The following is a 25,260-nucleotide window of genomic DNA, read 5'->3' as shown; positions in this document are numbered from 1 at the left end:
GCACTTTACATTCATGGATAAACATTGATTTCTGCAAGTCCACATTTTCTAAACCATCCCCCGATTCCCCCCCGTTGATTGTGTAATTTTATATAAAACATAAGAAATCGTTGAGCTCGTTCAATTTAGCTCTAATCGGACATTTATAATTGATATACCGTCCGTATGTATACATTTTTGAGGTAACTATGATGAAGTGTGAGAGAAAACATGACCTTGGTGAAAGTTTGTTTAATACATTTTTATTTGATCAACGATTATGTCCATATTTTCTTTTCTCACTTTTACCGATAACCACCAGTGAAACATCTAGGAATAATCAATGCTTGTTTCGCTCGCTGCACTGAATGTTGTGGATTGTGTGTGGAACCAAACCATTATAAACCATTGAGCAATAGATAGTTTTTACGGTTATTCACCACTGAGTGTCGCTAGAGATCTACGCAGAAGCCTACACCAAGCCTTGAAAGATAAACAATAGACAATAAACCCCACTTGCACATGTTTACTACAATATAATGCGAAACAGAAACAGGTACATACAGTGTTCAGTTGTTTAATTATTATTACTATTATTATTATTATTATTATTATTAATAATAATAATAATAATAATAATAATACTCTGTGACTGGCTCAGAAAGAAGGGAAACTGATACAGGGTGAAAGTCATTGTAGTCACTGACATGTCATCATTCATGCAGTATTGTTTCGATGTAGCCTATGCAATAAGTGTCAGGCTTGTGTCATCCAAACAATAGAACAGGAATGCACACCAGTAGTGAGGAGGAGCTGACCACGGGAGATAAATAACTGAAAAGAAAATAGTTTGCACAGCTCGTAGCCACAATGCAACATAATTTCTTTAAACAATTCGATAGGTCTTCTTCAGGGTATGTCCCCTCCACAGTCCCCACCCTAAATGGGTCCAACTTCTACAGTTGGAGTAGACCTACTGCTGCTAGTCTCTGAATCTTCAACCTCTTTATCTGTCCTCTCTGGATGCTTAGGAAGTATGCAATCTGTTCCTGTAGAAGACCCCAGCACTGTACTGTATAGTAGGTTCTCTGTCTGGTGGATAGGGCTGCATCCTACCAGATCATTCTCTCTTGGACCACTGATAGAACCAAGGGGACCCTGGCTGTGTGTTGTGCTTGATGAGGTATAGACCCCTGAGGCGGACAGGGAGCTAAAGGCAGTGTGGACTGCTGGATGGCCGGTAGGGGTGACAGAGACATGGATGGGTGTTGGTGAGTTGGTAGATTGTGTGAGATCAGAGTTGGCTTGCACACTCAGCGAGGGATAGGACTGGCTGAGGTTTCTTGCAGAACACATTAGGTGACAGCTGCTGCTCAAAGTGGGAACTGAGGCCTTGCATCCCAACCGAGGGCCCTGACAAGTCACTGGGAAGCTTTGAAAGGCAGAGCTACCGGTAAGTCCAAGGAGGGATGGGCCTCCCTGACCATGAGTTTGGGTCATGTAGGAGGAGTTGGGTATTGTTCTGGAGGTTTGTAAGGGACCACATTGACTCTGTAGGCTGTGAGTAGTGGTTGTTTCTCTGTCAGAGCAGCATATGTGTACACAAGATGACACAGGACTGGACAGTCCATGCAAATGCTCAAGTCTCTGGCCCTCAGTGAGATTTATGCCATGGTTGGGTACTCCACTGTGACCCCACACATTTCTGTCAGGTTGGCTAATTGGCTTGTGATGGAGATGAGGCCCTGTTGCCATATTAAAAGGCACATGTGTCTGCCAATCACTGGAAGCTGTCACACTGGCACTGGAAGCCATCTGTATGCTATAGGGGTATGTTGAAACTGGGGTGGTATAGTGCGGCATGGTGACATGGGTCTGCAAGAAATGCATCATCTCACGGAGTTCCTTGGCCAGGTTAGATATTTCTTGATTCAAGTTGCTCATCTGTAAAGAAAAAAAGGAAGGAAAAGGGAAGACGGCAATGAAGGATTTCTGATTTCTAATGCCATACTGTATGTTTAAGCTACTTGCTAAGAAATAAACTTGAGACTATGGTGTAGAATGTGTAGCTGCTTCAAATTATAAATGTAAAATTGGAGCATACACTTTCTGTAGTACATTAGACTTTGGTTCACATAACCCAAACATTTAACTTGTGTCCTGAAAGTATGTCAAGAAAAAGTTGAGAGTCCTGCTTTTAGATTCAGTATGTAGTGTACCCAGCCCTCGAGGAGCTGTGAAAGTAGAGTAGTGACTATATGAAGGAGGAACAAAATGTTTGACATAAAAATGTTTGTCACCTAGTTACATGTTTCTATTCATAGATTGTGTTATATGTCTGTCATTCAGTTGGTCTAAGGTCACTAAATACTGTACCTCATTGTTAAGCTTGCCGATATTCTGTCTCACCTCCTCTGTCTCCAGAAGCAGGTTAGCACTAATCTGGAAATGGTCTATAAAAGGGTGTAGAACACAAAGTATGTTAAATAAAAATGAATGTTGCTTATATTTAGTCTAGTAGCCTAGTGTCTGATACTTCAAAAGGGTTAACAAAAAAATATAATAATTAATCTAAGTAGTAATTATTAGTACAATGTTCCTAGATATTTGAGATATATACAGTAGGCCTACAGGCGCTGTATGTTTTGGGTCTCAAAAACTTGGAATCAGACATTCCTCCTCTGTATGTTGAACAAACTTTACATGAATAAGTAATGGCCAAGCTCTTACCCCTGGGATATCCTTTTGATCAAGTTTTTCACTGTTCATTCATTGTTCATTCAACTATAGCAGCCTACCACTGATGCACCATGAAGCCTGTGAATTAATTACCTTTTCCATTAGTCTTTGACTCAGTCTGCTCTACATTAAAATGAAACGCATGCCCATTATCTTCAATTCCATCCACAACCCTGGAAGAGACAGGAATAAGAGTTACATCATTATAGAGCAATCTGAAAACCAATTAATATCTGGCTAAAACTGATTGGAATTGATTACCTGGGGCTCAAGTCTAGAGGACTGACACAATGTACGGAAGGGATGAGCAGTTTGGATGGTCTATGGCTCGTGTCTGTGTCATGTCGAAGAGTGGGTAATGGAGAGGACAAGAGATTGTCAGTGTTAAGTAGCTGGGGAGATGGGCTACGGCCTCTACATCCCTGAACGGGTGATCGAGGTCGGAGGGCATGGACGTGGTGAAGCTCTTCTCTCAACCGGGTGGTGCTCAGGCTGGGTTGGTGAACAGGGCTGCCCATCGCGTGCAGAAGGGGTACCCTCCTTGGAATCCAGTGGCCCATGTCTTGCCCGTGATCCACCTTGTCCTTCTCAACAGTGAATGGTAGTTTGTGATTCATTCCAAGCCGATCCTAGGGAGATGAGAGTTAGAAAAACGATTTCTTAGTTCAAAGGATTATTGAAGGAAATTATGTTTGTCAAATAAGTGCTTTGAGAATCACATCGCTGTTTTATGTAAACAGCGAATAAGACTCCTGAACTGGAAAAAAGTGACAAACTGTAACAGGACTAGTTTACAGACTGTGCAGATTCCCGTCATATTTTTTATTACCATTTCTTATATACTGCTATTTGTCAGTATTGTACTGCACTTTAAAATATACACCTTATTGCCACCAGTGCACTTTACTGCCACCACTGCAGCCATTTCGGTTACTATTTTCACACAGTGGTGTTTTCTACCGTTACGCTATATATGTAGTATGTGTCAAAGCTTTTGAAAAAAAGCATATACGGTTGTCTGCTAAACATTTCATCCTTTGACCGCAAGCGTATAGCCTATACATGTTATTATTCCTTGTGTTGCACGGTGGGGGCTCCTAACTCGCAGGTGAGTCAGTAGGATACAACAGCAGTGACACATACATGTGTGTGGGGAGGAACCAATTGACAAAGCATTTAGGAGAAAAGGGGGTAAAAAAAAGCAAAGTATTTTATTTATTTTATATATATATATATATATATATATATATATTGAAATAGCTTGCACTGTGAAACATTATAATCCTTACCACATTGCTTTGGTATACCCATTGTTGAATTGTGACATAGATTATGTACAGTTACAGTACTGTACAAACATTTCTGCAGATTGGTGAATGTGTCAAATGTACTGTATTAAAGGGACACTTCACCCTTTTTGCAAAAAAATATATGTTAATGACGTTTAGAAGCTTTAGAACACTTTCCTGGGGGTCTTTATGTATGTAATATGTGGTTTTAGATATTTTAGATTGTAGCAGTGTCTCTGATGTCATGGACACTGGGCTCACTTCCTTCCTGGACTACATGTTGTCTCAGTAAGACAGCTCTCCCCCTATCCACAAGGAGGAGCAGTGCACCAAAGAAGTATGGGAATTGTAGTCCAGGAAGGTAGTGAGACCAGTGTCCATGACATCAGAGACACTGTGCTCACTGCTACAATCTAAAATATCTAAAACCACATATTACACACATAAAGATCTCCAGGAAAGTGTTCTAAAGCTTCTAAACGTCATTAACATATATTTTTTTGCAAAAAGGGTGAAGTGTCCCTTTAAATGAGAAATAAATAGCTCTGTGAGGCAGAAATACCTGAGACAGCATGGGAGATCTTGAAAATCTTGTTCGTCCCTATAGATATATTATCAAAGTTAGCAAGATATACACAACTGTGGTGTGGTCGCAAAGTGTATATGGCAGCATATGACTTGAAGCATCTGTAGTATATACAGCAGGGGTTTTCAATTGATTGTGAACAAGGGACCACCACCCTGACTAAGAATCAACCTGGGGACCACTGTTGTGTCGGGATGGGATATGGGCTTCGATTAGTGCTTTTGTAACACTTGCATCCCATGTCTAACTATACAACCACTGTTTCTCAACCGATGGTCCACAGACTACTAGTGGTCCATGGCATAATAGGCCTGCAGGTGGTCCATGGGAATATAAATAGAATGCCTTTGTTAAATGTATTAAAATATATTTCAATAATACAGTATTTCAAAAGTCCATCAAATGTAAGAAGATATTTTAATAAATATCTAATAAAAATATTAAAATTAAATCATGACTGTTAAGGACTTGATTTCATTCATTGCACGATACTACGTGCAACAAATTATATCAAGCTCAGGCATTATTAAATTGAAATGTACTTTTGGCTCTGAAGTGGTTCAGAGCCAATTTACGAATTTATTTTTTGAGAACCACTGATCTATTCCTTTCCTATTCCACACTTACCCTTATTCCATTCTTATTTCATCCAACCTTCCATTAAACTCAGGTTAACTGATATACAGTACTGATAGAGCAGACACATGATGACATGATTATATCTGCACATTTCCTAATAATGATGAGTGATGACTCAATCAGGCAAGCTGGTAGACTTTGAGATTCTAACTCACTTTTCAGTGGAATTTCTTAACCTCAGACATCCCAGTAACTGACAACATTGAGCATTGACGCACTTCCACAGAAGAGTGCACAAAAGTTTAGTGCACTGTTCCGTTGAAGAAAATACAAAATATTAATTGCTACATTACTAAATGCATGGTCAGGCTCAGCCTCAAAGGGGACCCGGCCTCAAACCGGCCGCGTCCCGTGCCGCCGGCACTACAATAAAATGTAATTGATTTAACCTATTAAATTGCACATGTCTTACTTCAGCGTCACTGCCTTCTCGCAGGTTGTATGTGAGGTTGTGGTGGATGTCTGAGTTGAAGCGGCCGCCATACTCTGGGTAGAGCCCCAGGACCTCCTGCAGAGCCCTGACACTGATGTACTGCAAGTCACAGTAGGTCAAAGCCTTCACGTCTGCATTGGTCTTAATCACTTGATCATTCCCTGGTAGGTCAGCCCCAATTAGATCACCTTTACCTGCACAGATCAGGTCAAAAAACAGAAGGGTTACACAATGCATTGAAGACTAGTGGTGTAAAGTAACTAAATACATTTACTTTACTGTACTTAAGTACAATTTAGAAGTATTTGTACTTTACTTGAGTATTTCTCCACTACATCTCAGAGGCCAATATTGTACTTTTACTTTACATTTATTTGAAAACTTAAGTCACTACTAGTTACAGTACTTTGCAGATTGTAGATTTGTAGATCCAAAACTGAATGGCTGGAAAATGGAAATTAAGAATTTACATAGTAGGCTACACATAGTACATGCATAAACCTTCCTTAATGATTAGGCCTATATCTGGTTTCAGTATTTATTTATGTATTTTCTCTATTATTAAGGTTATTGTAGCGGTCAATTTGTATTGGGGTGGGACGGGGGTCACGAGACATGTCCAAAGCATTTACGGGGGTTCCCAGCCAAAAACGTTGAGAAGTGAGATTCGAGAACACCTGCACTAACCCAGGATAGCAAGAACCATGCCGTCCTTCAGCACTTCCAGGGATCCGGAGCAGACAAAGTAGTTGGCCTGCAGGGCGTCTCCCTGACGGATGAGGTACTCCCCAGGTGCACAGAAAGAGGTCTTGACGTGCAGGGAGAGAGAGCGCAGGCACCCCCTGCTGGCGCTCTCAAACACAGGCAGCTGCAGAATGTCCTTGTTCAAGTGCATGGCGATGTCCGCTCGTAGCTCGTCTGGGAAGTCATGCAGCAGCTAAAGAGAGAGAGGAGTTGAAAGCCCTCATCAGATCAGTCTGAACAAGGCGAATGTCTCTAGAACAGTGGTCCGGGGAACCCCAGAGGGCCTTGAGGGAGTTCCAGGGGGTCCCCAGCTAAATGGATTGGTTTTGGATTGGTTCCATTTGTAGGCTACACTCTGAGAGTTAAATTAACATTGATTTTGCAATATAAATTGGGGTCCCATAGAAATGCCATTCCTCCATTAAATGAGAGTCCGTTGACTAATATGCCTGTCAAACTGGGGGTCCTTGAAATTAAACCGGTTGAGAATCACTGCGAGGGCCGTAAAAATCTTCTCTTATGCGGGTCCCTGGAATATCTTTTCAAATGGGGGTCCGCGGGCTAATTAGTGTCAATTTGGGGGTCCTTGACATGAAAAAGCTTGGGAACCACTGCTCTAGAAAGCCCTTTAGATTCTGAGACGTCTCTTTCTAGTCTATTTTTCTAGGGCAGTTAATTGTTTCCAAACTTTTTAGCCTGTGACCCAAAACAGAAATTAGACATTCTCCCCGGACCCAAGTCAGTGAAAATAGCAGATCTACAAGCTTACAACACGTCGCTTCACGCATGCAGCGTTGTGAGCTTGTAGATCGGCTATTCTCACCACTTCTTTTCTTCTAATTTGTGGAATTTTGTAGATTTTTCTTTTATTTCTTCATGAAAAATCAAATTTAAGAAACAAAAAATAAGGGGACCCCTACCAATGTGTCCGCGACCCACGGGTCCCGACCCAGTGTTTGGGAACCAGTGTTATAACAATCATAACAATCAATGTCTCATTGGATGGATATCACGTGTACTTGTCTGCACTGTACACGTGTACTTGTCTGCACTGTCTGTTGTCTTCAATAGGCTAGCCATGAGAAGCATGAGACCATGTACTACTTTGAAACAAATTCATTGGATAGCTGTCATTTCCATGTTTGACCTGACGTGGTTGTGGTTTCTACAATTTCTCATTCATGCAATTTCTGTCCAAATGTCTGGAGGATTTCAAATTTCAAATTTCAAAAGGAAGTGATATGTATAGAAAAACCATGCATAGATTTGTAAGTAAGAGCTCAGAATAACACCAACATGTACCGATCTATTTAACACTTCACGTGATAAATGATCAACAAAGTATTTTCCTTTTTCACCCAAGACAGCATATTATGGGAAAGTGAAAACATGTTATTCTAATTATCTTTACAAGACATCTGGAGGAGGAAGAAATCTTCTATCTAAAACCAGCATTGTTAGGCAACGGTTTCTGCTGCTTGTGTCAGACAAAAGTGTGATCAGAAATAGTCAGAGACAGAAAAAGACAGAAGCAAGACAGGGAGGGAGGGAGAGAGGGAGAAAAAGAGAGAGGGAAATAGTTGCACTGACATGACATTGACATGCAAGGTTGCACTGTAAAAACAGATGCAAGATGACATGCAAGGTTGCACTGTAAAAACAGATGCAAGATGCTAAAGGCAGCATGTGTTGACTGTCACACCCTGACACTCATTGACTGTCTCTTAGCTTCAACAGTGAATAAATTCTCTAAAGCTAGGGACGGTGAGAGTGTTAATGAGTATTCGCTCTTTTTCCACATCCATATAATTAGACAGGGTGCTGCTCCTGAGTCCTAGGACTGATACTGTGTTTGGTGCCAAAGTCCCTCATTTTAAACTCCTAAGCCTAGTTACAGTAGCCTAAGACATTCATGAGTCAATGTCTTATATTTTAACAATCAAATTTCTGACTATGGATTCTAGCTCAAACGCCAATAATTGACACTGAAAAGGACAAGACAACGTGTAAACAATTAAAGCAGACAGTTAAATGTGTGTTAACTTTTACAGAAGACTGCACATGAGAGAAGGTGGGACTTGCCTGACAGCCAGGCTCGTAAAAGACTTACAAATCCAATATTCTTATGCAAATATCCATAAACCCTATTATATATACTTACTGTAGTTGTATGTCAAATAGCAACCATACCTGATCTACAAACTCACAATAGACAGTGTTGCGATGTATTGTGAGCCTGTTGCTGTCTGCTATTTTCACCAAAGTGTCTATGTATTTTCGCCTTTTTTGATATGCCCAGAATGATAGGGTCGCTGGGGTTAAACAGTTCAGTTCAGTTCACCAACCTCATTGGCATTGATGCCATTGTTCACAGACCAGGTGGCCTGGAAATATTCCAGCATCCGCTGCTTTAGCAGTTGAGGCAGACGGTGTACACGGATGAAGTCCTTGAGGTCCTTCATTCTTGTATGGTAGAGTGAGCGTCTAGAGTACATGCGCTGGATGATAGCCGTCACATTACCGAAGACCACCGCGTGCATCAGGGCTAGGTGGGGCAGGGGAGCAGAAACATCATTTGATATTTTCTCTGGTCAAGTACACAGTCAAATCCTGGAAAGTGCAGTACCTACTTGAGTAAATGTATGCAATCCATACATTTTATATCCTACCAAGGATTCAATTCCAGGTCCCCTGTGCTGCGCACTCATTGAAATTGCTACTGTTATAAGGGAGAGCCTGTTTTGGAGGGTGAGACATTTCCCTTTGATTTTGATGCAATACCTCTTGTTAACCAGCAATGGTCCTCCTCAACCACAGGATATAATGTACATTACTCAATAGAAGAGCCGAGAGAGAACAATAGTGTGTGTGTGTGCGTGTGTGTGTGTGTGTGTGTGTGTGTGTGTGTGTGTGTGTGTGTGTGTGTGTGTGTGTGTGTATATCAGCAAATGAATCACAGGAACGAGTGTCAACAGTTTCTGATGAACTCACCACCCATGAGCATGATGCAGATGGAGAAGATCTTCTCTGCGTCAGTGTTGGCACACACGTTGCCAAAGCCTACACTGGTGAGGCTACTGAGGGTGAAATAGAGCGAGGCGATGTACGCACTGGGCATGGAGGGACCCCCCACGGTGCTGTTGATGTACGGGGTCTCCAGGCGCTTACCCAGCTCCTGGAGCCAGCCTTGTGGACCAGGGGAGATACAGAGAGAGAGAGATGTTATGTTATGTTATGTTTATTTATTTTACATGGACATTGTACAATTTGTAGATGTGTTGCTTACAGTGTATTAGCACAAGTGCTCGTTCTCAACACGAAAAATACGATAACACTTTAGTCTAAAACCCAATTTGATGCCAGTGCTTTTGTACCTTTACTCAAGTGCAATTTTGAATAAAGGCCTTTTACGTTTTATATTGTGGTAATGCCGTTTTCACATCAGAGTACAGCTTCCACCACTGCATCGTAAAGCAGAAAACGTAATTGCTCCCTTCAGTGTGTCTTTTCAGGCTTAACTGATGATCCGCCGTTCCACAGAGTCTTCCTGTGTGTTAGCGGAGATAAATGTGATTATAAAATAAAAGTGCAGTGGGGGGGCATTACTGCCCATTACTCTGTGACCTGAACTTCCTGGGGCTGCCTTGCTAGCGGTGGGAGTGGCAGCAGGGGAGCTGCGGGGAACCAAAGAGGTTCAAGCTCTAATGATGCATTCATGCTTGGCTAGCAGCAGTGCTCGGCCAGTCCAATTAGCTGCTCATGGAAAAGTGATATTGTTCTTTCTGATGTGTGAATTGAAAGCTGTCAAACACACAGGAACATGTGCAAACATGGTAACAAACAAACCTTGTTGTCAATTTAACACACACACACACACACACACACACACACACACACACACACACACACACACACACACACACACACACAGTGGCACGGCGTAGATCTTTAGCAATGATTGCTGTATTTCTGTGTGTAATGTATATAATTCCTTGAATGCAGGGCAGTGATACGTACTGTATACTGTATCTGTTAGGGATGTTAGTAGTTAATCGATTAGTCGCCTTTAAGAAATTCGTCAATTAAAGGTATATTCAGTGATTTCACTCAAAAAACCTTAGGTTACGTTTTTGGCTGTGGGACCCAGCCTTTCGTCCAATCAGGATAGAGAGTCAAAAACGAAACCTAAGGTTTTTTGACCCCCAGGGGTTAACTGGGGACAGGGAGGAACTCCTTATATGGTCAGCACACTCTATAGTAGGGAGGATTATCACAACAAAACAAAAAAATAAGTGATATTTGAATTAAGTGAAATCACTGAATATACCTTTAAACATAATAGTAATAATAATAATAATAATAATAAAACTTTATTTGTATAGCACCTTTCATGACATGAAATGCAGCTCGAAGTGCTTTACAGAACAATGGAGAATAAAAGAAAAGCAAGGCAACGACATTAAAAAACAAGCAGTAATGCAATACAGTGAGGACATGAATAACAAAAAAAAAAAAAAAAAAATGATCAATTAAAAGCAATGTTGTAGAAGTGGGTCTTGAGCTGAGCTTTAAAAATGTCTACAGAGGCTGCCTGACGAAGGTACAGTGGGAGCTTGTTCCATGCCGACGGCCCGTAGAAGCAAAAAGCTGCTTCCCCCGTATTTTTTTGTTGACATTTCTTTAGGCAAAGCGAGCAGGCCAGCAGTGGAAGACCTTAGGGGGCGGTTTGGGACATATTTAGGCAGGCAGTCATGTAGGTAGGAAGGTGCGAGACCATTGAGAGCTTTATAGACAAGTAAAATAATTTTAAAATCAATCCTAAAAACAACCGGAAGCCAGTGCAGTGATGCCAAAACTGGAGTAATATGTTCTCTCATCTTAGTTCTAGTTAAAACTCTGGCTGCTGCATTTTGGACAAGTTGTAATCTGTCAGTCGTTTTCTTAGGCAGTCCTGAAAAAAGTGCATTGCAGTAATCAAGCCGAGAAAAAACAAAGGCGTGGATTAGCGTTTTTGCATCGTCCAAGGACAAATAGGCTCTGATTCGTGCAATATTTCTAAGGTGAAAAAAGGCAATCTTGGTAACATGATTAATGTGTGAATTAAAATTCAATTCAGAATCAATAATAACCCCCAGGTTCTTTACTGTACTGCTACTTTCTACAGTCAGGTTGCCAAGTCTGCTTATTATTGATTATTTCTGCTCACTAGAACCGATTATGAGAACTTCTGTCTTATCCTCATTTAGCTTGAGAAAGTTCTCACTCATCCAACATTTGATGCTAGACAGACAGGTCAACAGCGGGTCTAAAGCACAGGGATCATCAGGAGCCACAGAGAGATATAGTTGGGTATCATCAGCATAGAAATGAAAATTGACTCCGTGATTGGTAATGAGTTCGCCCAATGGCAGTATGTACAAGGAGAAAAGCAGAGGGCCAAGAATCGAGCCCTGTGGAATACCAGAACTGATGTCGTGTTTGTCTGAGTCAAACTCGGCTAGATTGACAAAGTAACTTCTGTTTGATAGGTAGGAGGAAAACCAGGACAGGGCCGTACCAGGTACCAGACAGGCCTATCCAGTGCTCCAGACGCTGTATTAAAATTGAATGATCAATCGTGTCAAATGCAGCCGTTAGATCTAGAAGTAAGAGAACGGATACATGTTTCTTGTCAGCAGACACCCTAAGATCATTCATTACTTTTACAAGTGCTGTTTCTGTGCTGTGACCTTTCCTAAAGCCAGATTGGAATTTGTTGTGGACATTATTGTTCTGTAGAAACACATCCAATTGATGGAAGATGCATTTTTCTAAAACCTTGCCCAGAAAGAGTAGATTTGAAATGGGTTGATAGTTACCCAAAACAGCGGGATAGTTAACAATTAATCGAAAATTCTGTAGTTCTATCATTGGGTGGTTTTCTGTGAATGTAATGATGTTTACGCGCGGGTGTGGCCGGTTAGGCCTAGTATATAGCCACAGAAACGTCTTTGCTTTTGCATGTGAAGTGACAGACAAGACAGTGCACTTCATTTCATTTCTCATACAAAGATGCCATTGCCTGGCCCTGTATCTCAAATGGTCAAATAAATATTTGATTAAGGAATATAATATACCTTTTGTATTCTTTCTTTAATCAAAATGTAGATTTTTATGTTAGACATTAAGGGAAAGTAAGATTCTCAGATAAATAATTAAAAACGCCACTCATCAACTAACCGGTTAATCAATTGATAAGGTTATCAATTAATGAATTAATCGATAATTCCCATCCCTAGTATCTGTGCAACATATTCCTGTTCTTGATTGTGCAGTAAACAGGATGAATCAATGATGTGACGCGTAACAGAGGGCAAGGTTGTAATTAGGGTGCACAACTTGCAATCAGGCTTTTATCGCAAACTTGAGAATTGATTTGTCCATTCTTGAGTTTTTTTTTTTTATCCCACGATTTTGTAACCCAGTTTTCTTTTCACCCAGTGCCAATTATCTAATGTAATCCTGGGCGCTACACTTCCTCTGCCAACCTGGGGGGGCAGCGGACTGACCTCATGCCTCCTTCCATGCATGAGGAGTCCAAGCTGCTTCTTTTCACCTGACAGAGGGGAATTTCCCCGGCCGGACGTAGCGCGTGGAATGGACACGTTATTCCGACCAGTTCCTTTCCCCTCCATCAAGCGCCCCGGCTGGCCAGGGGGAGGTAGTTTTAGAGACCAGGATTACGGCATGTTTTTGTGAGGGTATCTACCCTAGGGGACACGGGGAGAACATGCAAACTCCACACAGAATGGCCCTATCGCCAACCCCCGCCTCGGGTATGGGCACTGATGGCGCGGAGGAGGGAACACGCCGCCAGTGCCCACAGTGTCCCCAGCGGGAATCGAACCCAGGACCTTCTAGCTGTGAGGCGACAGCACTACCAACTGTGCCACCGTGCCCCTCATTCTTGAGTTTTGAAGCACGGAATCAGACACGTGTGGTCAGTGTGGTCACACAAACACACGCACACACATGTTCTCACCTATGTCCCACGTGACAGGGTCAGTGCTCTCTATCTGCTTGCGTCCGATGACGTACCAGACGCACGCCATCCAGTGGGCCAGCAGGGCAAACACAGACATCAGCAGGGTCAGGACCACGGCGCTGTACTGCGAGTAGCGGTCCAGCTTCTGCAACAGGCGCAGCAGCCGCAGTAAACGCACCGTCTTCAGCAGGTGCATTAGAGAGGCCTGGAATGAGAGCACTGTACAAGATCACACTGTACAAGCCACTGAGAGAAATACAGAAAAAGCATTGAATTATCTATATTCATGACTCAAGGGCTGTCTAAAAAACAAACAAAGTTTTGTTATTTTTTTCTTGTGGACAAAACACGTAAAAAAGAGACCTAGATTTTTTTGGAAGAGAAAGACAGTATAGGTAGAGATAGAAGCCTGCGTCTGTCTGACACAGGATTGAAGATATGAGGAACACATCCAAAAAGACACACACACACACACACACACACACACACACACACACACACACACACACACACACACACACACACACACACACACACACACACACACACACACACACACACACACACACAGAGAGAGAGAGAGAGAGCAACATCTCACCACTGTAATGTTGAAGGCATACAGCAGGTCAAAGGGCAGCGCAGCGATCAGATCTATAAAGAACCAGGAGGTGCAGTAATGCAGGTAGATGGAACGGGCATCGTACACCACCTGACCCGACTGGCTCACATAGGTGGTCCGGAAATTCACCACGATATCTGAATGTGAACGGCGAAAATATACACGGTGAAATGCAGAGTGTACATTCGTCCATTTGTACAGTCAGGTGCCATTAAGGACTTCAAATAATATTACTAATCATATTACAGTTTTATGAGCTGGGGGCGTGTTGTATGTCATATTGCAATTTTGGGCATGTTAAGAAGCGCTTTCGACACCCCGTGGTTTGCGCAAAACGGCCTTGAATTAGTCATGGGTGTGTTTAAGGCGTGTTTCAGACGTACCCAATCAACATGTCCGTACTATTCTCTTTACCAGTCAGCTGATGTCACATACGGAATGCGCACTTTGGGGATCGTGGTAGGCCTATTACATTTCTTCAGGCTGGCACCATAGAAGACATGACATGACTTTGTCACATTTGGGTTAATTATTCCTATTGCACTGCAAAATAATTTGTTCCTATTGAAAAACACCAGTAAAATAACGTTTATTATATTTTATTTCATTCAAGTCATGATGAAGGAATGAGTTGAATATTGCTGCTTAATGCTGTGCCTGTGGCCCCGATGGTATATGGTCTTCGCTCTTAGCATTTTATTGAAGAAGACTTGAATCGGGTGTGATACAGCATATGAAAGCAAACTTCCCACGGATTATTGAGATGTTTTTATTTATTTTTAAGGTTGAGAAATGAAAGAATTATGGCCGTTTCTAATCTCAACATTTTACAAAAAAAGACATGTCTCATAGAAACAAGTAAATAGGTCTATAAAAATAAGCGCATATAACAGGGGTCTGCAACCTATTTTAAATGAAGTGCCATGTTTTTATTTTCTAGATAGTGAGTCTGCCATATCCAGATTCATTTTAATGACACCACATTAAAATCAAAAAACATATTTTGATTCTTTTTAAATATGTTCTTGCACATTGTTATAATGATCATTATATATATCCCCCTGCAGTCAGAGTTCATAGTTTTAATGAATGAATGTGATGCATTGTGAGCTGGTATAGATCTGCTATTTTCAAAAGTAATCTTGGAAATGTTTTATTTAATTTTTGGATTAGCCGTCCTTAGTTGGGCAAATGCATTCATCTGGGGATCCTTGACATGGGAATGTGCTGTGTGAGGATCACTGGTTTAAACAACATTAGGAGAAAAGCCCAAATAACCACTTTAGAAACAAGAAAAGCAACCACAAAATAGTACAACTACCAATATTTACAAGCAACTTTACAGAAAAAGAAGCCGCTTATAATAAACAGACATGGCAACACTCTAGCAGCCTCCCAGAGCCGCTCAAGTGTAAAATCAAACAGTGCTTGGTGCGTTTATGAGGTGGTCAGACCCACGTCTAATCGTTATGCGCTGAGTGTTTCTAGGTCAAGGGGCTTAATAGCAAATTGCGCAAAGCGAAAATAATTAACATATGGACACTCCCACAATGCTAAAATATTCAGGAACGCCGTATGCCATAATGTGTGTGCGTTCAACACGGGCCGATATGCCTTTCATAATACCATTGTGCGCAGAGCGAGGGCAATTTCTGTATTACCCCATTGTAAAACGGATCTTCAAAATCTGGGCCTCAGAGTTACAACGGATGAATTCATATTGAGTATTCATGTAGCACTAGCAATCCTTCTTACCCTCCATTAGAGTCGATGCTAAATGTATTATCTATTTACAAATAAATGTGTTTGATTACTGAAAAATATGTCTGTAGGCGAAAAGGCATTTAGTTTGTGGAAGTACATCTTTAAACAAAACTAACTATACAATCTAAAAATGACATTTTGTAGTACTTCAGACTTCTATAAATGAATTTTCTCAGACGTTTCACTGTGCATAATTGTCACCAGGTATTGACAGATAAAGAAGGAACCAGAGCCCAATGACAGCTGTGCTAACATCACACTCCTCTGGAAACTGAAAGTGGGACGACGTGAGAATGCTCTAATTATGATCCGTAGCCTGGGGCAACAGAGACACCCTGCGTAGGCGAGGAGTCGAGGACAGGTGGGATATATATGGGGTGTATATTGTTATCTATCGCCACAGCAACCATCACAGTTGCACTGATATATAATTATTACATATCAGGTTGGTTATTGGTTCCTCTTCATAGCACTGTTGGATGCACGCTGTAACATCTTAAGGAAGATTATTTTGAGTGGATCTGTGGAAAAAGAGCCATATAGAAATGTGTCTGTCTGTCTGTCTGTCTGAGGATAATGTCACACACTGACGCACACGCAACGCATGCTGCCAGTAGGCCAAGGAAGCACCTCCCCACAGCTTTGTAGTTACCAAACATTTTAGCTCGAAACCCAAATTGGAAATTTTATGTCTTCCTGGAACCCAAACTATAGTGAAAATAGACGACCTGTGAGGGAACGCAACGTTGTGAGCTTGTAGGTATTTTTTTATATTTACACCTAGCTCTGTGCCATAGCGTTTGGAGGACGTTCTCCTTAAAGCTACTCTCAACTTCCTCTGCATGCATGAAAGGCTGCACTGCCTGTCGACTGCTTAAAAAAGAACACTTTCACTAAACACCAATACAAATATGGTTTTGGGGAGTCAAAAGACTAGTACTGTCCCTAGTGGATGCAGTCTGAGCCCCCTACCACACGTATAAAATGCACTTTTTGTCCAGAAAAGAAAATATTTCACCCGATGGAAAAATCATACCTAGTATAAACAGTATCTCCACTGCGATGTCACTGCCTATAGTGTTGCGACTGGCGGGGTCATTGTCTTCATCATGACTGACAAAACAGACATCGTAAGGCACAGTGACTGCGACGTAGAAGGTGGCCAGCAGGATCAGCCAGTCCCACAAGGCCTTGGAGATGCTGTAGTGGAGCAGGATGAAGCGAGACTTCTTTACAGCGGCCACCTTGTACTCCGGCAGAGAGAGCTTCTGGAACACACTCTGACAGAGGGAGGAGAGAGAGAGCAGCCATGAATCGTACAGACAATCCATCCAGAGCATCACATTAGATTGCACGTTGAAAGATGAAGGGCAAGCTAGGGCATTCTTCTGCTCGTTTATGTTCAATGTCAAAGTGATGACAATTCTTCCAAGTTGATCACTAACTATGTGGACAGTGGCTGCTGTCAATAACATCTGCCAAGGAACAGGACTGACTGATTGACAATTTATTTCTTTACCAATCTATCCATTTAACCTCTCTGCATGAAGACATACATCACAGTGTGTATCATCGCTGTCAGGTGGAAATCTACATAGTAGGAGCTTGTAGATCTGTATTAATGAAATTAATGAGGAATATAAAAATATTTTCTTCCCAACAGTGACGATACACACTACATTGCGTGTGCACAGCAGCACATGTGAGCATGTGAATTTGATCAAAAGGTAGTGAATCATTTATGACCCCCTGTCCCTGACTCACAGTCTGACAGGCCTGGGGACCCCCACTTCGCCTTAATCCTCTCACTTCCTCAGACCACAGACCCCCATCGTACCTCCCATTTAAAAATAGACTTCACACACTCCCCCTTGGCTGTGCAACAAACAAAGAAGACACAGACAGACAGACAGACAGACAGACAGACAGACAGACAGACAGACAGACAGACAGACAGACAGACAGACAGACAGACAGACAGACAGACAGACAGACAGACAGACAGACAGACAGACAGACAGACAGACTTCGCTGTTTTTCAACTGTTGTGTTGATAAAACATTTGTGATTTTGTTGGAGACAGCTGTTCGTTTACTGTAAACTTGCTTTGTCCTGGCTTGTGAATTATTCCAGCAAGCCTGTCCTATTTGAACACAGAAGAGTTTATAGTATGTCTGAAGATATTCCTACACTGTAGCAACCAAAATCGTACAGAAAATGCCATGCACACATGCAGCTGAGCTGCCAGAGATGTGAGCGAAGTGCCCGATGAGTGAAAATGTTTGTAAGTTTGTTGTAAGTGAGAAAGGCTTCTGTGTCCCTTTTATACCCATATAATATGGAGACTATGGAGATAAAAGGGTCATCAATAGACTAGCAGTTGGGGACATACAATCCCAACTTGGCTGCATCATTCCCAACTTGAATGGTGTCTGAGTTAATATACAATTATACATCAATCACACGTTTTCACAAGAAAAGGAAAAGCCTGCATGGGCAAACAGGCTATAGCCACATTTCGTGGTCTATAGTGGGAGTGAACTACAGTGCAGAGGGGCGTCGCTCCAAATTTGGTGACGTCAGTGTTCTCTGCTGTTTCCTACTGGGGAGGGGAGGGGAGGAGGAGGGCAGGGGTGGGCGCTCAGATCGGTGAACCAATAAGATCCACCGCCGTGATCCCAGCGGCACTCGGCCCTCTATACCAGAAATCACGCTGGCTGGGCCAGGCTACGGACTCCTAGTGAATATACTACCTGGTAGGGGTCTGTAAAATAAAGACATACCAAAACATTTGACCAAAGAACCTTTCTTGAACCTGTCAACCAAACAATACATCAGGCCACCCAATCTCTTCACAGAATTGTCCACTTACCCTGGTGATGGCTGACTGGGGTCCATGGTTACTTATTTTCATATCCATGAATGCATAACATCTCTAAAGCTTGTGGGGCAAGAAGGAAGTTTGTACCAGATGGATAGAAAGAAGAATGTGCAATGGTGACTAAGGGACATCTTAAAGGATTTATAGTAGCACTATAGGATAGGTAGAAATGTGAAATCTGAGGAAACAATCCAAGCACAAATGTGATATCTGAGACAGTTGGTTAGACTGAGAAGCAGACACGTGCCAATAACTCTGGGGGTTATTGATGTGAAAAGGTTTGAGCAACACTGATATAGAAAACTGTTGTAGAGTAAAGTTTTGGACTCACATTGTTGAGTTTCCCTTTGCTCCTCTTGGAGAACATGTTGGTCAGCTGGTACACAACCGTCCTCCCCCTCACTTGGGCTTGGGAAAAACCGGATTGGTTGCTTTTCCTGTTTTGGCAGGAATCGTCTGACATGCCTGTTTGAAATAAAGGACACAGGACATGCTGTAAATGATAGGTCATTATAGTTACATTTAAGCTTTATTTTTGTTGGATACCATGATGCCTTATAGTGCAAGTTCAGTTCAAGTGCTTAACAACATTAAAAGTCAAGTACATATTACTGCAAACTGGGGATGCTGTGGGGTCCCAACTGGGGCCTATAGCTGTAAAGGGGAGGATTGGAGGGTTTTGCTAATTTCATTACCTGAAAGAAGGGTTTGTTAATTTCACTGCCTGACAGTTTCACTAACGAGTCAACGACAAGCAGTTATAATTGTGGTTATTGTGAAACATAAAAGATTAGATCAAATATAGCTTCTGTTTAATTGGAAAAACGTTACACAGTATAACTTTAACTTTAAAAACTGTTTTAAAAGCTAACTTAAAAGCTGTTTTAAATGCGAAATTATTCAATGTTGAACAACGGCATGGCCCATTTCTTGTCTAAAATGTTATCTGGATTTTTTTTTAAGATTTTTTTTGTATTTATTTTAGAGATGCACGATATAATCGGTAGCATATCGGAATCGGCCATATAAATGCCATATCGGTATCGGATCAGTCTCAAAATAATCCAGATTATTCTCTCCGATATTGACTACGCAATATTAACAGGATTTGGGCCAAGCCCCTATATTGTTTCCATTGTGGTCCTCTGTATAATATCGTAATCGGTCAGAATTGTATCGGCAGATCGGAGATCGGATAATGGTCATAATTTCATAACCGTGCACCCCTAATTAATTTTACTTTGTGGTATATGGCACTCCTTTGTAGGTGTTCCAGGCTGCAATTAGCTAGGAAGCATTCAACCGCAATAAACTCACCATCTCTCTTCTTGCTGTTGTGGTGGCCTTTCCCATAGGAATCACTGACATCTTTAAACTCTTTAAACTCACCATCTCTCTTCTTCTTGCTGTTGTGGTGGCTTTTCCCATAGGAATCACTGACATCTTTAAACGAGAACAGGAACAGAACCACCTCGCTTTTCTCATTCTTAATTGGTACAATGTCCAGGAGACACCAGAACGGATTTCCTGAGAATAATGAAAAATGCATGGTGCATATTGGTTAAACTGAGGTAATTCACCATAAATGTGTGTGTGTGTGTGTGTGTGTGTGTGTGTGTGTGTGTGTGTGTGTGTGCGTGTGTGTGTGTGTGCGTGCATGCTATGTTATGCTGCCCCGAGGTAAGATGGCCACCACGTAGCAACGTCGCTCTCCATTGGCCAGCGCAGGTGAGCCATCTAGCTTTCTTATATCTATGGTGCAAACCCTGAGTCATATAACAGTAACACGCGTGACGCGTGTCATACAAACACGTGTGTGTTTACATGAACATGTTTATCTCTCCTCACCATTCTTCCTATAGAAGCGGACATGTCCTTGGTACTCCTGTCGACCCTCCAGAGCCTTGTCCACTTGCTCGGTGACCCTCTCGCAGGTCTCGGCCCCGTGCAGGAAGCGACACGTGCAATTCTTCTGCATCACTTCTGTCCTCGCGAAGCCCATCAGCTCGCAGAACCCGTCCGAGCAATACACGATGGGGTAGCCATGGCGGCCGTGGGCGTTCCCCAGCAGAAAGTTACTGTCTGCGAAGGAAAAGAACATGAAAGGACTGAGTTTCAGTGGTGGAAAGTAACTTACTGTAATGCATTTACTCAACTGTACACGTTTAAGGTGCTATACTTTACTTGACTTTACTTCAGCTGTAAGCTGAGTAGGCTACTGACATAGTGGTCAGTTGACATATACTGATATGTTGACACTCAGTGGCGTGCACAGATAGACACTAGGGGGTGCTAGAGCACCCCATGCCCTTTTGGCAATTTTGCTCTTAAAAAAAAGGAAAAAAAAGAATTGTAGTGTGTGGACCATGGTGACATTGATCAAATCTTGATAAAAAACGCTTCTACTATATATTATTTAGGCCCCCACAATCTAAAGCTATGTTTCTATGTCAGTGGTTCTTCGATAAAAAAATAATAGCAGACCTACAAGCTCGTAGCGCGGTGGCGCGCTATGAGCTTGTAGATCTGCTATTTTTCAATAGCTAAAGCACCAAAATGGGTTCCCGCCCCAAAATGCGCTGCACAATGTGCCCTTTTTTCACTTGATCACCTGCCCCTCTAAATGTCTGTGCACGCCACTGTTGACACTTACGAACAAAAGCCAATAGTCTATCCTCCTGACTCCTGATCAGTCATCATGCCACAAGCATGGCAATATTGCAAAAGATTGACAAAATCATATATAGACATATAACGGTTACATAGCACGTGTCAGATACTGTATGTTATATTAATTAGAAGAAGTGACCTCTCCATTCTGAGTATACCAGGTGAAGCTACCATGTTAGTGGAAATGTTTTTACTAATTTCCCATGGGTTTGAGTTCTCTGTCATTTTTCTGCATTCATTCACACGGCATTCTATATCACCTTTGAGCTTCTGAAATGAGTCAGAACGCTGATGTGTGTATGAAGTATGAAGGACATGTGTGGGGAGTCGGGGTTGATGAAACATACAGTACCAGGGTCAGTATATGGGGGCAGGAATGAGCACGTGGAACATGCCACGTGCCAGATTTGTACTTCAAGTACTCCAATCTACAAGCTCACAAATTCGGCAGATTGAACTGAACAAGGATCTTATTTTGTGATCTTTGTTGAATTTAAGTTCTTTACACAATGGTGTTCCTTTTTGATAAAACAGACAGACATGTTGGCAGGCCCTGATTAACACACAGGCCAGAGCAGTGGTTCCCAAACTTTTTAGCCCATGACCCAAAAGAGAAATTTTATGTCTCCCGAGGACCCAAACTAGTGAAAATACATCTACAAGCTCACAACGCAGCGAGACTGCGAGAAGCTTGTAGATCGGCATTTTTCACTAGTTAAACTTTTGTTTTCCAATTTATGAAATGTCTTAGATTTTTCTTTGATTTCTTCATGAAATTACTGAAAAATAATGATTGAATTTGTTTTTAATCCATGAATGAATGTGTGTTTTTTATGGGAAGTATTTTGAAAATGTTTTGAAATGATGATAAAATATGACAAAATGACAAAAAATAAAGGGACACCATTAAAATGGGTCCCGACCCAGTGGAAACAGTGAGCTAGAGGCTCCAGGTGACAATCCCAACAGCCTGCAAGCACCAGTCAATCACGCTCATTATATTGATTTTTTTGTTGTTGTTCCCATCTTTATGCTTGTGTAACTGTGTTTGTGTCACGTGTGTCAGTGCCTGACATATCCAACATAGACCAACTATAACTGTGGTCATGAGACATCTCCCCCCGAAGGTGACAATGAGGCTCGGTCACACTTTGCAACCTTACAATCACCACAAAAAGTGAATCTTTGTGTCACACACCTTTGAACCTTGACAGTTAAAGCGGTATTGGAAAGGATGGGTATTGTGAGATGGTTATGTCTGGCGTGTATAAAGGAGTGCATGCACAAGGTGAATTCAGCCCACTCACAGAATGGGTACAATCTACGTAGCTGGATTTAATACGGTTTAACTGCTGCCTGGAGAACGTAGGTCTTATGCTCCCTCAGTCCCTTTAGAATTTATTTTTTGCCAGTGGCAAATACTGACAAAGGATCTTCAACCTACTGAAAATAATGATATAGGCCTACTGTCATCTATAGGCTATATAGGATATAGGCCTACTGGCATCAATTACAAAAAACATGTTCCAGTCACTCCAAGGAAAAAATGAGCCTACAAATTCGTAATCCTGCCCTGGACTGCAATTTACTGTACATTTAGTTTTCTTTTTCTATTTATTCCAATATTTCCTCATTGAATATGGTATGTTTGACAGAGATTTTATAGCCAGGCGTTTCCAGAGTGAGAATGTGTGAGTGCATGATCCCACGTGATCAGTGGACATTTTAATGCTGCTAGTGAAATTCTGTGAAACGCTAGTGAGTCGTGACTATAATTACATGTAGTAATTTGCACTTTGCAGGCTGTCATGAGACAGGCTGATCTTGACATGTGGTGGTGTGATGATACCTAACGTATTGATCCATCTTTCAGCACTTAATTCGCATATTTGAAGCCGTCTAACTAACTCTGCCTAATGTAAATGCTATCCTCCTGCTGGGTGAATGTAGTCATAATATCCACGTGCATTATTTATACAGGCAATTGATGTCTAAATCCCATAATGCCCCAAGATAATAACTAACATCATCTGGACTCAAGCTACATTCGTGTTTCCATGACAACTCAGTGGTGGTGATGATGGGGGGGGGGGGGGGGGGGGATTATACTGTAGCCTTGCTATGTTACCAGAGCTTCAATAAGTCGTGATTACATAACTGTACACTCGCCCACAAGTTAGACAGAAAGCGTGTTTTATTTGGGAGAGAACTATCGTTTGACCTTAGAGACATCTTTGCAGAGAAGTCTGACTTGAAAAAGGGAGTTATTCAGAGCTACGCTTGTTGCATGCACAGATGCAGTGCCTCTTGAAATAGAGAGAGAGTAGGTGAAGACAGTATTTGTTTATCAGAATAGACTTTGCAGGGGAAAATATCCAGTGTTTTACCGGTGGTGGAGAGTAATGAAGTACAGTTACTGTACTTGAGAGTAGACTACAGTAAATAAGTAAATATGTTTAGTATCTGTACTTTACTTGAATATTTGTTAATTTGTTTTAATTGTGACTATCACTCCACTAACAGATCAAAGAGAAATATTGTACATTTTGATACTATTTCTAGGAAGAGATTATGAATTGAATAACCACTTAAATAGTACTTTAATTAACTCAACTTTCCCTTGTACTTCAGTAATATTTTACCAGGACTATCTACTGTATTTGCCTCCGGTACTGGGGTTGTAGCCTGGGATCCAGGCTGATTCGTGAGTGAATCAGACTACTGGGCTACTGGGGTTGAGTACTTTGTCCAGCACTGCAGAAGAGTCATAGATTATCTCAAGTGGACATTCAATTAAACATCTATTCATGCTTGGACCAGACTCTAACAAGACTCACAGCAGCCTTCATTCTACCATATGGCCTCTTAAGTTTCACTTGGCGGAAGGATTGTGCGTCAAATAATTAATTAAGCCTACTTCATACTTCACCAGCAAGTGAAAAATCCACTTGAAAATCTAATGAAAATTGACGTGCAACACAGACAAAGTATACATGAGGCTTTAGACTTTATTTTCTCCTTCCAAGTTTGTAGAACCATGGTTACTTACAATTTAAAGCGATGGCGAGCAGGTAGCTCAGAGTAGCTGTGTCCTGGAGGGAACCCTGTACTGAAACACTATTTAGAATAGGCTAAAACAGGCTTCATTCAGGTCAACACACAAGCAGTAAATCTCTCCTAGGATGACAAGCCGGCAGATAGAAGAAGCACTGACAAGAACAGCCCAACAAACGGTACACTACAGTAATAACGCAGAAACACATGTCCTCATCTCAAGTTCCATCATTTATGTATGTAAGTGTATGTATTTATTCTGTCTGGGAAGCAAACAATCAAAAAACACAACAATGTGAGAAATATAATCCACACCAAATGCCCAGCCACGATCTTCAAACTGCCGAACCCTCTCCATGCATTTCAACCCATCCCCTGTATTGCACTTTCTGTATGTGGGCGATGCACCCAAGGCTCTGTTGTGAATAACAATGCATCTAAAGCAATAATTTACCAGCCAATATGTGTCTGCTTTCACCTGTTACATTGGTGATGTGTTGTGGGCTTGTAGATTGACTATTTTCGAAGCAAGAACATAAATTAAGTCTTTGAATAAACTCCCATTATTGCAATAAGAACAAACACACACATACTGTAAAAATATTCCAATTCCTGGCAAAGTTGTTTGTTTGAATGTATAATTAGCCTACATAATTTTATTAGATTTTGGAGTTGGATGACATTTATGGCTTTATATTGAGGAAAATACACAGACATAATGTGTCACGACAATGGCTAAATTAATAACTCATCTACCCGTTGTGTTGTGTGTGTTGCCAGGGGCGTCACTACCGTGACGCAGACAACGCGATTGCGTGGGGGCCCATGACGAATAACAC

The 25,260-nt window shown here is 41.6% G+C and overlaps 1 protein-coding gene across 1 annotated transcript in view; it reads right to left on the bottom strand.

Annotated features, from left to right (window-relative positions):
* Window positions 1-25,260, bottom strand: part of kcnh4a (potassium voltage-gated channel, subfamily H (eag-related), member 4a) — a gene marked incomplete at both ends in the record, with an annotated part of 33,611 nt that overhangs the window by 830 nt on the left and 7,521 nt on the right. The window contains 14 exons of the mRNA XM_083780367.1: window positions 1,096-1,923; window positions 2,356-2,432; window positions 2,812-2,891; window positions 2,980-3,347; window positions 5,645-5,859; window positions 6,353-6,602; window positions 8,755-8,954; window positions 9,401-9,595; window positions 13,431-13,638; window positions 14,032-14,189; window positions 16,853-17,096; window positions 19,029-19,162; window positions 20,087-20,224; window positions 20,546-20,779. Coding sequence (XP_083636493.1) covers window positions 1,096-1,923; window positions 2,356-2,432; window positions 2,812-2,891; window positions 2,980-3,347; window positions 5,645-5,859; window positions 6,353-6,602; window positions 8,755-8,954; window positions 9,401-9,595; window positions 13,431-13,638; window positions 14,032-14,189; window positions 16,853-17,096; window positions 19,029-19,162; window positions 20,087-20,224; window positions 20,546-20,779 — 3,329 coding nt within the window. The remainder of the gene's footprint in view (window positions 1-1,095; window positions 1,924-2,355; window positions 2,433-2,811; window positions 2,892-2,979; window positions 3,348-5,644; window positions 5,860-6,352; window positions 6,603-8,754; window positions 8,955-9,400; window positions 9,596-13,430; window positions 13,639-14,031; window positions 14,190-16,852; window positions 17,097-19,028; window positions 19,163-20,086; window positions 20,225-20,545; window positions 20,780-25,260) is intronic.

The sequence above is a fragment of the Protomyctophum parallelum genome (genome assembly GCF_964188405.1).
Source record: "Protomyctophum parallelum genome assembly, chromosome: 13".
In the NCBI taxonomy this organism is placed as follows: domain Eukaryota; kingdom Metazoa; phylum Chordata; class Actinopteri; order Myctophiformes; family Myctophidae; genus Protomyctophum; species Protomyctophum parallelum.
This window is presented reverse-complemented; position numbering and strand designations above follow the sequence as displayed.